A 14,914-nucleotide genomic window follows, 5' to 3' on the forward strand; every position below is an offset into this window, starting at 1 on the left:
TCAGGGTCGAACACGTTTGCCAAGTTCTACAAGTTCGATACTTTGGCCTCTGAGGACTTTAAGTTTGGTCAATCAGTTCTGCAGGAACCTCCGCACTCTCCCTCCCGTACTGGGAGCTTTGGTACATTCCATGGTACTAATGTGGACCCCAGCTCCTCTAGGGCATAAGAGAAAATAGGATTTTAATTACCTACCGGTAAATCCTTTTCTCGTAGTCCGTAGAGGATGCTGGGCGCCCGCCCAGTGCTTCATATTCCTGCTTTGTTACTTGATTCAGTTTGTTAGTTCAGCCGTTGCTGAATCGTTCCAAGTTGGTTAGCTTGGCTTTCCTTTTGTTGTACATGTGAGCTGGTGTGAATCTAACCACTATCTGTGAATTTCCTTCTCTCAAAGTATGTCCGTCTCCTCGGGCAGTTTCTAGACTGAGTCTGATAGGAGGGGCATAGAGGGAGGAGCCAGCCCACACTATTAATCTCTTAAATTGCCCATGGTTCCTAGTGGGTACGAGAAAAGGATTTACTAGTAGGTAATTAAAATCCTATTTTTGTCACCCTACTATCCCCTATATAATCATTTTTAAGCAACATAGCAACACTGATCTTGCTCTCCCATTTCACATAAAATGCACCACTCTGCAAATCAATACATTGGAGTCCAATACTATACCCTCTGCCTCTTAAATCTGCCTCCAACCTGTGCTTCACCTACTCTGATGACTATGTCTTTCCTGTCTCCCAAGATTTGTTGTCCAATGCCACGCTCCACTTACGGAATTCTCAAGCCTACTAACCAGACTCTCACCATACCTACTGTATCATTACCAATAGTTCTTTTTTTTTTCTGCATAACCTTCTCAATCTTACACAAAAAATGCCCTGTCTACTCTCTGTTTCATGTCTGTAACTTTGGTGTAAGCTTTGTTTTTTTTGTTGAGCTGTTATAACTATAGTAGTTGTAGGCAGGAAAGAGATAGTCATCAGACTAGTCGAAGCACAGGTTGGTGGCAGATGTAAGAGGCAGAATGGAGAGAGCCTAGTATGGGACTCCAATGTATTGAATGTGTCCCTGCCCACACTTCAATGGTTTGAATATATAAAAGATTCCTACCTACTTTATATCATGTTTCTTTTGAAACTTATGTTCTGGACGTCTATAAGGTTTTAGATGAAAGGCAAAAGACCTCTGCAAGCACAGTGTACAATAAACTTTAAAGGAGTTATTCAATAATTAATTGCAGATATTCTACATCACCATATTGTAAACTGGTATAACAGATGCTTGGTGCTTTTATCTTATGTATTTGCTTTAATGTTTTTGATATTGTATAATGAAAAAATGCCCTCTTCTAACCTTATTAATATAAAAATATTCATCTGGTCTGAGAGTTCCCCAGCTGCATATATGTGCCATCACAACGGGTTCTTTCTTTTGTAGCCTGCTTCTTTTAGCCACTTAGAGCCAATGACTATAATGAAAAAGTTTAGAGCAGGCCCAGTGCAGAACACACAGGTATTTAGAAATGAGTATGATTAGTAATAAGATTCACTACACTCACAGAGGTGGTAATAAAAGCAATGTGTTCGTAATTGAAATGATGGGATTCCAACTGTGTAGTATATGGCTGAAATTAAATAGAATCCTTTGGCAATCAGACATAAAGTATAACATACATTGTTACGCTTCAACTGAATATTTAAAAGTATTGGCTCATAATCAAATATAAATGTCATTGCATTTATAAAACACAAGTTCATTTTTATGTAGTTATAGAAGTAAATCTCCAGCTGTATTATGCATAACCTCAATAAATGTGCCCATATATGTGTTCTTACCAGTACATATACAGTATCTGAAACAAAAAGCAGGTAAGTGGTATAAATAATTATATATAAAAAATGAAAATGTACTGATGCTCCCTTGATCTTTATTAAACCCATTTTGTTCTATCAAAGTCCATTTTTCCTCATCTATCATATTTAAATTGTATTGTGTAAATGCTTTTACACAGTGCATTCTGCTTTTGTGGTGATAGGTAAGGTAAGGTTAACGATTATTACTCATGTTGCTTTATATGGTTATAAATACTTATGTTTCACTCTAAGGGTGGAATTCCAATGTATGAAAAGTCGGTTGGGTGTCTGTTTTTTCCTGTCTATTAGATAAGAAAAAACAGACTCCCAACTGACTTTTCAAACATTTGAATCTCCCCCTAAATATACTCAAGACACAATTCTATTATTCTTGTATGACATACTTGCTGGTTTAGCACTACAACAACTTATTTTTAATAGTAAAGTTATGTGCTAAATTATATTGATATTCATCTGTATATATTTGGAATGGAAACTTGACATCTTTGCAACCCCGAGTGTCTGTCACAAGCAACAAAATAATAACACTCTCAGTACAAAAAAGCATTGTTGCTGTTTTGAATCTCCTCCAAATACGACAAGAGGCTGGTTCATTTCCTGCATATTTTACACTCATTAATGTAAGATTCTTTTATTTTATTTTTTTCATTTTTTTGATGCATTGTCAATTGTTTCATCTGAATAGATATAATAAATAGATGTATTTAATTAAATGTATTAATAAAATGTACTTTTTATCATTTTAACAGGTTGTTTAGTTTTGTTTCAAAAGTCGTATGTATAATCTACAGTTTCTTCAATTTGCTTGTTTTAATCGAAAAATGTATTAATTCTAGGACTTGAGCTCAAGTGACCTTCGTAAAGATATTTTCATCACTGTACACATAATCAGAATAGGTAATCATTTAAGCATTTTATATTTTTGACGTTACTAAGGCTTCTGTTCCCATTGAAATGCAATTACATCTGTTATTATTTTGCCTTTATTTTTATTGAAAAGCGATGAATACGTTTAGTGCAGTCATTCTCACACAGGAGAGTGAGGGGGAGTCAGTCAGTCAGAGAAACTCAATTCAAGGTGTTTCGTGCTGGTATAGGTGCCCCCAAATTCTAGTGAAAATGTTCTCCAGTGATTCTGACAGATTTTGGCGATGTAACTCTGCAGAGGGCTCGCTGGACGCCATTCGGTGGGAGTGCATACGTTTGCGCCTCTCTTGGAAAACTGTTATATCCCTTTTTCGCATCAACCCTGGGTTGTGCAGTCCCTTCTAACAATTCCCTCTGGCTCCTAAATTTGTACCGTGGCCCCTTGTCATCTTGCAAAAAGTCACTGCTCAAATTCCTCATTATTGCTGCAAAATCAGTAATTCCGGTTCATTGGAAGTCCACACTCCACCTTCCTTGAAAGAATGGTTTACAAGGATAGATCTCTTTATGTATGTCTATGGAGGACCTTTGTCTTTGAGTCAAGAAAAATAGGGAATTTTGTGCAACCTAGGGCTCATGGCTAGAGTTCAAATAGTCTGTGTCTTATAAAGCATTGATTGTTTAAACTCTAGGTACATTTGGTATGGTATTTTCTACATTCCCTTTCTCGTGTGTGTGTGTGTGTGTGTCCCTTCTCCATTGTTTTGTCTTTATACTTTATTTATGGGTTTTTTTTCTGTGCATTGCTAAGTCCTGCTAAATCAACAGTTATAATCCTTTATACCACTTTCTGAATATGTAGACAAGCTCCTATTTGGGTTGTTATTGGCCTTTTGTCTGTTGATTGTCATATGCTTGCATAACACAATCTGTAAATGACAGAAGCTGATTGGGTGGTACTTTTATCTTACTCCAAGATTTTATAAATCTCCCCCATGGTTTGATATTCTTAGATGGTTCACAAGAAGTAACTAATACCCCTTTAACACTGCCTCTAAAATCCCGGGTTTCTCCTGCAGAGTCCACAGGGTATCCACAGGATAACATTGGGATATGATGGAGCGACAGTGGATTTGCACCAAATGGTCAGAGCTTTTTGGCCTCCCAGCATGCAACTGGCCTTTGCATATATCCCCGCCTCCTGGCTCAGGTAAATCATTTTTCTCATACGTCCTAGAGGATGCTGGGGATGCTTCAAGAACCATGGGGTATAGACGGGATCCGCAGGAGACATGGGCACTTTAAGACTTTAAAAGTGGTGTGAACTGGCACCTCCCTCTATGCCCCTCCTCCAGACTCCAGTTAGATTCTGTGCCCAGTGAGACTGGATGCACACTGAGGAGCTCTCCAGAGTTTCTCAGAAAAATACTTTGTTAGGTTTTTTATTTTCAGGGAGACCTGCTGGCAACAGGCTTCCTACCTCGTTGGACTGAGGGGAGAGAAGCAGACCTACTTCTGTGAGTTTCAAGGCTCTGCTTCTTAGGCTACTGGACACCATTAGCTCCAGAGGGTCTGATCGCTAGGTACGCCTAGATGCTCGTTCCCGGAGCCGCGCTGTCAACCCCCTTGCAGAGCCAGAAGACAGGTGAGTAGAAGAATATCAGAAGACTTCAGTGACGGCTTTGAGGTACCGCGCAGCGCGCCATGCTCCCACACACACAGCGGCACTACAGGGTGCAGGGCGCAGGGGGGGGGGCGCCCTGGGCAGCATGAAACCTCACTAAATGGACTGGCAAAAGAGGCTTACAGTGCCTGGGCACTAAAACCAGACCCCCACCAGTATAAAGATGTGAAAAATCGCGGGGCTGAAGCGCGCCATTAAGGGGGCGTGGCTTAGCCCTCACAGCTCTAATCAGCACCATTTTCTCTTCACAGAGCTGCAGAGATGCTGGTCCTGGCCTCCTACACTGCTGTACAAGTAACGGTGCAAAACGGGGGGGGCACAGTAATTTGGTGCTGTTTAATTAGTTTAAGAAGCGCTAACAGGTCTGAGGCATTATTTTAATTGTTTCAGTACCGGGATAGGCGCTGGGTTGTGAGCTGGCAAAACTCCCTCTGTGTTTCTCTAACAGGCTTTGCTGTGGGTCTGTCCCCTCTAGCCCCAGTGTGGTTGTGTGTGTCAGTACGCGTGTGTCGACATGTCTGAGGCTAAGTGCTCTTCCCAGGAGGAGGCTGGAGTGGGGACAGAAAAGACTGTGGGAGTGACCATGTCGGCACCGCCGACGGCTGACTGGGTAAATGTTTTGAGTGTTTTGAATGCAAATGTGGCTCGATTGAATAAGAGATTAGATAAATCTGAGTCTTAGAACCAGACATGGAGAAAATCCATGGAGGATGCATTATCACAAGTTCAGGCCCCCTCGGGGTCACAGAAGCGTTCATTTACCCAGATAGCGGATACAGATACCGACACGGACTCTGACTCCAGTGTCTACTATAGTGATGCCAGATTGAATCCTAAACTGGCTAAGAGCATTCAGTTCATGATTGTGGCGATAAGACGTATTACATATCACGGAAGACCCTGCTGTTCCTGAGACGAGGGTCTGTATGTTTAAAGGAAGGAAACCTGAGGTAACGTTTCCTACCTCTTATGAACTGAACACTTGTTTTGAAAAAGCTTGGGAAAATCCTGATAAGAAGTTACAGGTTCCCAAGAGAATTCCGGTGGCATATCCGTTCCCCTCTGGGGACAGGGAAAAGTGGGAGTCAACCCCCACTGTGGACAAAGCTCTATCACGTCTGTCCAAAAAGGTGGCGCTTCCGTCTCCTGATACGGCAGCCCTAAAGGATCCTGCGGATCGTAAGCAGGAAAATACACTGAAATTCATTTATGTCACTACAGGTACGCTGCTCAGGCCTGCTGTTGCATCGGCATGGGTGAGTAGCGCTATTGGAAAGTGGGCATATAACTTGTCATCTGATATAGATTCCCTGGATAGGGATAGCATTCTTTTGACACTGGGTTATATCAGAGACGCTGCAGTCTACCTAAAGGAAGCTGCGAGGGATATTGGCCTTTTGGGATCAAGGGCCAATGCCATGGCAGTCTCGGCTAGGAGGGCATTGTGGATTCATCAATGGAATGCTGACTCTAAGAAGGCTATGGAGTCTCTGCCGTATAAAGGTGGTGTCTTGTTTGGTGAGGGCCTCGCTGACCTGGTATCTACGGCTACCGCGGGTAAGTCATCATTTCTACCTTATGTCCCTGCTCAACAAAAGAAAACGCCCCACTATCAGATGCAGTCCTTTCGGCCCAATAAATACAAAACAGGACGAGGGTCTTCCTTCCTTGCTACTAGAGGAAGGGGAAAAGGTCACAGGCTTTGGCAAGTTCCCAAGAGCAGAAGTCCTCCCCGGCTTCTACCAAATCCACCGCATGACGCTGAAGCTACTCTGCGGTAGTCCGCAGCGGTGGGGGCACGTCTCCAACTCTTCAGTCATGTCTGGGTTCGCTCGGCCCTGGATCCTCGGGTATTAGAAATAGTAGCCCAAGGGTACAAATTGGAGTTTCAAGACGTGCCCCCTCACCGATTTTTCAAATCGGCCTTGCCAGCTTCTCTTCCAGAAAGGGAGGTAGTATGCGCTGCAATACTAAAGTTGTGTCAAAATCAAGTCATTGTCACGGTACTCCTGTCACAACAGGGGGAAGGCTTTTATTCGAGCCTGTTCGTGGTCCCGAAGCCGGATGGCTCAGACCGATTCTGAACCTAAAATCCCTCTATCTGAAAAATTTCAAATTCAAGATGGAATCTCTCCGAGCAGTGATCTCCAGTCTGGAGGAGGGGGATTTTATGGTGTCGGTCGACATAAAGGATGCCTACTTACACAGCCTATATATCTTCCACATCAGGCTTATCTGAGGTTTGCTGTTCAGGATTGTCATTACCAATTTCAGACGTTGCCGTTTGGTCTGTCCACGTCTCCGAGGATTTTCACCAAGGTTATGGCGGAAATTATGGTTCTCCTGCGCAAGCAGGGAATCACAATTATCCCGTACTTGGACGATCTCCTGATAAAGGCGAGATACAAGGAGCAATTACTGAAAAACGTTACGCTCTCCCTGACAATTCTGCAACAACATGGTTGGCTCCTAAACTTGCCAAAATCACAGTTGGTTCCGACAAAACTGCTGTCATTCTTGGGTATGATTCTGGATACAGAATTACAGAGAGTCTTTCTTCCAATGGAAAAAGCTTTGGAAATACAGAACATGGTCAAACAGATTCTGAAACCAGCAAGAGTGTCGATTCTTCAATACACTCGGTTGCTGGGGAAGATGGTGGCGGCCTACGAGGCCATTCAGTTTGGCAGGTTCCATGCCAGGGTATTTCAGTGGGACCTGTTGGACAAGTGGTCCGGGTTCACCTACACATGCACCGGAAAATAATCCTATCTTCCAGGACCAGAATCTCTCTCCTGTGGTGGCTGCACAGTTCTCACCTCCTAGAGGGATGCAGGTTCGGGATTCAGGATTGAATCCTGGTGACCACAGATGCAAGTCTCTGAGGCTGGGGAGCAGTCACACGGGGAAAATTTACAGGGAAAATGGTCAAGCCAGGAAGCTTGTCTACACATAAACATTCTGGAATTAAGGGCCATTTACAACAGCCTTCTGCAAACGGAACATCTTCTTCGCGGTCTGCCCGTCATGATTCAGTCAGACAACATAACAGCAGTGGCGTACATAAACCGCCAGGGCAGAACAAAGAGCAGAGCGGCAATGGCGGAGGCCACAAAAGTTCTTCGCTGGGCGGAAAAACATGCAAGCGCTCTGTCAGCAGTCTTCATTCCAGGCGTGGACAACTGGGAAGCAGACTTCCTCAGCAGACGTGATCTCCATCCAGGGGAGTGGGGTCTTCATCAAGAGGTCTTTGCAGAAGTGACAAGTCATTGGGGAATTCCTCAAATAGACATGATGGCGTCTCGCCTCAACAAGAAACTTCAGAGATATTGTTCCAGGTCGAGGGACCCTCAAGCAATAGCGGTGGACGCCCTAGTGACACCGTGGGTGTTTCTGTCGGTCTATGTGTTCCCTCCACTTCCACTCATTCCAAAGGTAATAAAGATCATAAGAAGAACAAGGGTTCAGGCGATACTTATTGTTTCAGACTGGCCAAGAAGGGCCTGGTATCTGGATCTTCAAGAATTGCTCATAGAAGATCCCTGGCCTCTTCCTCTACGAGAGGACCTGTTACAGCAAGGACCGTGCGTGTATCAAGACTTACCGGGGCTGCGTTTGACGCCGTGGCGGTTGAACGCCAAATCCTAGCCCAAAAGGGTATTCCCAGTGAAGTCATTCCCACACTTCTTCAGGCTAGGAAAGAAGTAACGGCGAAGCATTACCACCGTATTTGAAGAAAATATGTGTCTTGGTGTGAATCCAATAAGGCTCCTACGGAAGAATTTCAGCTGGGGCGTTTTCTCCATTTTTTGCAAGCAGGTGTGGATGTGGGCCTAAAGTTAGGCTCCATTAAAGTACAAATTTCTGCCTTATCAATTTTCTTTCAGAAAGAATTGGCCTCCCTTCCAGAAGTTCAGACCTTCGTGAAAGGCGTGCTGCACATCCAACCTCCCTTTGTGCCCCCAGTGGCACCATGGGATCTTAATGTGGTGTTGCAGTTCCTGCAATCTCATTGGTTTGAACCTTTACGTAAGGTTGAGATGAAATTCCTTACTTGGAAAGTAGTCATGCTGTTGGCCTTGGCATCCGCAAGGCGGGTGTCTGAATTAGCGGCTTTGTCTCACAAAAGCCCTTATTTAATCTTCCATGCAGATAGAGCGGAGTTGAGAACTTGTCAGCAATTTCTGCCAAAAGTGGTTTAATCGTTTCACGTAAACCAGCCTATTGTGGTGCCAGTGGCTACTGAAGCCTTGGCGGAGTCGAAGTCTCTCGATGTGGTCAGAGCTTTGAAAATTTATGTCGCCAGAACGGCTCAGATTAGGAAACAGAGGCTCTGTTTGTCCTGTGGGCTCCCAACAAGATTGGGGCTCCTGCTTCCAAGCAGACTATTGCACGCTGGATCTGTAATACGATTCAGCAGGCTCATTCTACGGCGGGATTGCCGTTACCGAAATCGGTGAGGGCCCATTCTACCAGAAAGGTGGGCGCATCCTGGGCGGCTGCCCGAGGGGTCTCGGCATTACAGCTTTGCCGAGCAGACACTTGGTCGGGATCAAACACCTTTGCGAAGTTTTACAAGTTTGATACCCTGGCTGATGAGGACCTCTTGTTTGGTCAATCAGTGCTGCAGAGTCATCCGCACTCTCCCGCCCGTTCTAGAGCTTTGGTATAAACCCCATGGTTCTTGAAGCATCCCCAGCATTCTCCAGGACGTATGAGAAAATAGGATTTTAATACCTACCGATAAATCCTTTTCTCTTAGTCCGTAGAGGATGCTGGGCGCCCGTCCCAGTGCGGAATGTTTCTGCAGTTATTGGTTATGGTTACACACATGTTGTGTTGAGTTCAGTCAGTCTGTGGCTGATGTTATTCATGCCGTTGCACGCGTTGTTGTTGAATGCCATGTTGTACGGCGTGTTTGAGGTGTGAGCTGGTATGTATCTCACCTTAGTTTAAAATTAAATTATCCTTTTCCTCGAAATGTCCGTCACACTGGGCACAGTTCCTATAACTGTAGTCTGGAGGAGAGGCATAGAGGGAGGAGCCAGTTCACACCCCTTTTAAAGTCTTAAAGTGCCCATGTCTCCTGCGGATCCCGTCTATACCCCATGGTTCTTGAAGCATCCCCAGCATCCTCTACAGACAAAGAGAAAAGGATTTACCGGTAGGTATTAAAATCCTATTTTTTGTTTGGTGCAGCAGGAGCCAGACCATGGTCAGTGGGCTGATTGTTTTTAGCAGCCGTAAGCTTTTTTTACTTTATTTTTATAGTCTTACTATTTTTTTCTGAGTTATCTTTCTAAACAGCGTCTTATATGTACCTTAGAAAGAGTTGCTCCAACAACTCCCCGCCGGGTCGCGACAATGCTTACCCACGAGTACAGTGCTTTTTCGGCTGGCGTCTGTGTCGGATGAACTAGCAAGTCCAGCAGACCTTACCAGGCTGTTGCCGGAGCATGGGGGGAAGGTAAGGCTTCGGTTCCGCTTAGAGGGGGAACATGGACACAGCCGCACTGTTTTGGGAGGAGACTACCAAACAGTTGCTGACGCTGCTGCCACCTAAAGTGCACCAGTGCTAGGCTTTATGGGTCATAGGCTCCAGTGGTAGTATGAGGCCGAGATCCCTAGGGTTGATGTCAGCAGTGGGGAGTCAGACGCTTCCCTGGTCGCCCTCCCCTGGTTCATTTCCAGTTTCCTCCGAGTCTCCTGCCATGAACGGTTTTCCTGCTTCCGTCTGTGACGCTGTGTACTAAAAGGACCCAGTTGCAGCTTAGGCGGCTGTGTGACTGGTGCGTCAGTGTTCAGTTGGGTGTCTGTTTTCACTATAGGTTCACAGAGTGGTGGTGTACACAATTAGCGTCTGGATCCACTCAGCTTTCGTAAACGTATTGATCAGTCCTGGAAGCGGGGTGAGTCTCCCTGTATCACACTCTACTGATACAGGTTATACAGCACAAAGTCTCTATCTACCTGTGAATACAAATACAGGTAGTTGGATAAGTGCCTAGTGCATATGAGTTTGATGATATTACCAGGGAAGAAAACACTTCCAGGCGCGCTGTCACAGCTGCCAGCAAGGGATTGTCAGTCCCAAAGAGAAAGTTTAAACAACAAAATAGACTGGAGCTGGCGCTGGCTGCTTTTCCAATAATTAAAACAGTTGGACAACTATGGATGATGAAAAAAATATTTAAATTTATTATTAAACACTAGTTAATAAATAAAAACATGAATAAAATCAATGAACATATTCATATGAAGTTAGGGCATATATGGAGCTGGAATGATTTGGAATGTGCTGCTAAATAAATGTCCACTAAGGATCCCGGACTGGAACGCTGAACCAAAAAGTTCCCTGGGGAAATAAGTTGAATTACAGCTGGTTTTACCCGTATAATCGGAGACTTCCAAATGCTTTATAGAAAACAGCAGGCACGCTGTATCACTTGTATCCAAGCTGGGTCTCTCCGAATGGTGCTGTAGTGTGGAGGTCCCACAGGGAATGGTTCCAAGGCAATGTTCCAAAGTGTAGTTAGTAAATGTCCATATCTGGATCCTGTTGTGATGCGGAGTGTTTATATTTAGGCAGCTTCTTCACACTTAACGCGTTTCCCTAGGCACGGTCACCTAGCTTCATCAGAAGTAAAGCTCCCTCTGATTCAGGGATCTATTTAAACCCTGTTTGATCACCTGATGCCCAACAGGTGTGTAGCAATAAAATATCAATCATCCATAGTTTTTATAAAAATACTACTTTTACAGCCTAATTAATCCTATTAAATAGATAGAGCGATGTGTAGGAGGCAAACCAACAAGAAAAATACATATATAATATGACATATAAATATAAATAAGACAAAAATAGAGTGGAAGAGATGTCAGAGGTCAGTGCGGTCACATGACCAAAATCCAAACTCAGAAACTTTACTGATTTCCATGCAACTCTCATAGATCTCTTTAGACCACTGTATATATGTACAACTCAGGTCCACAGATATTACCTGAGATGATATTATCTTTTCTGAATACTTAGTATCCCAGTCTCATTGTCCCGTATTGTGACTCCGTGTCCCCCGGTCACGTGACCATCTTCGGCGGAAGCCGCTCGGTTGCCTAGCAACCCGAGTCAGCTCCCATACGCCGTATCCGGCCCGTGGTTGGTGTGGTTGCCTGGCAACCCCATGATCGTCCTCGCGATGCGCGATGACGTCATTTACCTGACACGTGATCCCTAAAGACGGAACTAATCAGACAAGGATACCAAAACTAAATTGCCCAACTGTGGGCATAGGCAAGAGGACATAAAACCGCATTAATAAAGAATGGGGATAGTAGTGCATAAATATATACATGACATATGTAAACGCTTCCAATTATATTATACTAATCCACAATCTCGTTCTCAACCTTCAGAGTTATTTTATAAGAAAGATGGAGTACATATATCAATTATATCGATCAGATGGAGCTTATATGCATTGTATAGTCCACTTCATAGAGCAATTATACATATTAACATTCGGTCATCCTATACAGCAGATTTTTATTAATTTTCCTTATATTGTATATGTTACAAATTTGGTAAAAATTCATCATTGTTCCCCCTTCAAGATGATAAAGGACATATACGGAGCAGTAGTATTATCAATGATCCCTATTGATGATACTTAATGGTACAGGATTTATTGCAATGATAATAAGATATCCCAAGGAACATAGAAAGCGGACATGCCACATTTTCATAAACCCACTGGATGTGAGCAAAAGGGGGGGGGGGGGGGTAAGGGAGGGGGGGAAAGGGGGGGGGGGAGGAATTAGGGGGGAGGGGGGAGGAAGGGGGGGGGGAGGGAAAGGGCGAGGGGGGGAAAGAACAAACAATCCGAACGGGATTTTTATTTTTATTTATTATCTCCAGAGCTTGTTGTCCCTGCCATGATACGGTGGTCGTCCGGCAGCAGAGGGTCCCCTATTAATAGGGGTATACCGATTCACCCAAGTTGTTCTGGATGTACGCTCAGACTGGACGTGCTCACAGGGATAAACCACCGTCCCGTCCAGGCTTTGCGTGATCACCTCTACTGCCAAACAAACCACAAACAGGTGTCACAGAGTTGTCACCCGTACCAACCATAGCTAGGGGCAGTCAAGCTTTGATGAGATTTTGAGATATATATGTTTTTAAATCACTATGTTTAATTCCATTGTCTCGTTTAGCCCAGTTGGATGTACTGAGTTAAACTGTAACATCCAATATATCTCTCTCTTACATAGAGTGGTATACCTATCACCACCCCTCGCAGTGGGTGCCACGTGTTCTAGAGCTATAATGGAAAGGCATCCAGGGTCTTTCTGATGTATATTTAGGAAATGTCTAGATACACTGTGTTTAGGAAAACCTTTGGTAATATTTCTTTTGTGCTCCATGAACCTGGTGCGTAATTTTCTAGTGGTGCGGCCCACATAATATAAATGGCAGCTACACCAGAGTAAATATATGACATATGAAGTGTCACAATTCATAAATGATTTGATTAAGTGCACACCAAGTTTGTTTGGTAAATCCACCGACATTGTTTTTCTTGGTGTGTGTGCACATACTTGACATTTATTTTTTCCACAATGAAAGAAGCCTAGTGGTTTTTTTGTTAACCAATCAGATCCTGACACACATTGCCCTTTTTTATCATCATCCTTTATCATTTTCAGGTGACTGGGTGCCAAAAGGGTTTTTAATGACCTATTCTTTCTATATATTATTTGGGGTACTTTAGGTAGTGTATCTATCAGTATGCGATCCTGTCTTAGTATTTTAAAGTTTCTGTTTATTATGTTACGGATCTCTCCGGCACAGCTATTGTATTTACAAACAAATGCTGAACCTCTATCCATTTTATCCACAGATCTATCTTTCCTAGGATTGTATTTTAGGAGGCTGTTTCTCTCCAAGTCATACACTTCCCTAAATGCTTTTTGTAAGAGATTATCAGGATAACCACAATCCCTAAAGGATTTGAGTAAATTTTCTGCTTGTTCCACAAAGATGTCAGAATTGGAACAATTTCGCCTCAGGCGAATGAGTTGTCCCTTGGGAATATTCTGTTTCCAAGGTCTAAAGTGTGAACTGGTGAAGTGTAAATAAGAATTAGTGTTAGTTTTTTTATTATATGTGGATGTGACAATTTTGTCGTTAATAATCTCAAGGTTTATATCCAAAAAATTGATTTTAGAGGTATGAAAGGTGGAGGTGAAAGAGAGATTATATTCATTGCAAGAAAGAGACTTAATAAAATGTGTCGCAGAATCAAAATCCCCATCCCAAATAATAAATAAATCATCAATATAGCGCCCATAGAGGACCAGGTTCCCCGCCCAGTCGCCATCCCACACATGGGTTTGTTCAAACTCCCCCATGTATAGGTTGGCATAGCTGGGCGCGAACCTGGTCCCCATGGCTGTGCCCATAACCTGTAAATAAAAAACACCATGAAATAAAAAATAATTATGTGAAAGAATAAAGGAAATGGATGTGATAAGAAATGATTTTTGTTCCTCACTGAGGTCATCGTCAGAGTCAAGTCTCTTTTTGATCACCTCACATCCCAAATGATGGGGGATGTTGGTGTAAAGGGCGGAAACATCTAGAGTGAGAAAGGCATAAGAGTCTTTCCATACGATGGTGTTGATTAAATTCAAAAAATGTGTAGTGTCTTTAATGTGAGACCTCAGTGAGGACACTCGTGATTGTAGAAAAGAATCAACGTAAAATGAAAGATTAGAAGTCAAAGAATCAATACCAGAAATAATAGGTCTCCCAGGGGGTGCTGTGATGGATTTGTGAATTTTGGGAAGGTAATAAAAAACAGGAATGTGAGGGTGTGCAGGGTATAGAAAATTATATGTATCTCTGGAGATAACTCCAGACTCCAGAGCTCCTTCTAGTAAGATTTTTAATTCCACCTGAAATTTTATAGTCGGGTCCCCTTTAAGTGTATTGTAATGTTCCTGGTTAGTTAATTGTCTTAAAGACTCACTTATATAGTCTGAACGGTCAAGGATTACTATCCCCCCCCCTTTATCAGCTTCCTTAATTATAATGGTGTGATCTTCTGTCAACATTTTAATTGCTTCTTTTTCCTTTTTATTTAAATTAGATGGTTGTTTTTTGTCATAATATTTTTGACACATATCTCTAAAGTCCTCCAATGTAATACGATAGAAGGACTCAATAGAGCTGCTCTTTGCACTGATTGGAAAGAACTCTGATTTTTTCTTAAATTTATCTCTGTTCTTTATATCAAAGATTTTTACCCCATTTCCATTTGAATTTTCTACGTCTGTATTCCCTTCTTGCCATAAACTTTCCAAAGTGTTTAGAAGAATGGTATCTGTACTGTCTAGAATTATGGGGATAGAGGAATCTTGTGTTTCCTTTAAACGTTTATTCGCAAAATAGCGTTTCCGACAGAGCGTACGTATAAATCTGTTCAAATCT

At 43.0% G+C, this 14,914-nt stretch overlaps 1 protein-coding gene across 2 annotated transcripts in view; it reads left to right on the top strand.

The window, feature by feature from the left end:
* Positions 1-14,914, top strand: part of DOCK4 (dedicator of cytokinesis 4) — an 803,151-nt gene that overhangs the window by 354,949 nt on the left and 433,288 nt on the right. For both annotated transcript variants that reach the window (XM_063927278.1, XM_063927279.1), the window contains exon 10: positions 2,708-2,768. In XM_063927278.1, coding sequence (XP_063783348.1) covers positions 2,708-2,768 — 61 coding nt within the window. The remainder of the gene's footprint in view (positions 1-2,707; positions 2,769-14,914) is intronic.

This window comes from Pseudophryne corroboree, chromosome 6 (assembly GCF_028390025.1).
Source record: "Pseudophryne corroboree isolate aPseCor3 chromosome 6, aPseCor3.hap2, whole genome shotgun sequence".
In the NCBI taxonomy this organism is placed as follows: domain Eukaryota; kingdom Metazoa; phylum Chordata; class Amphibia; order Anura; family Myobatrachidae; genus Pseudophryne; species Pseudophryne corroboree.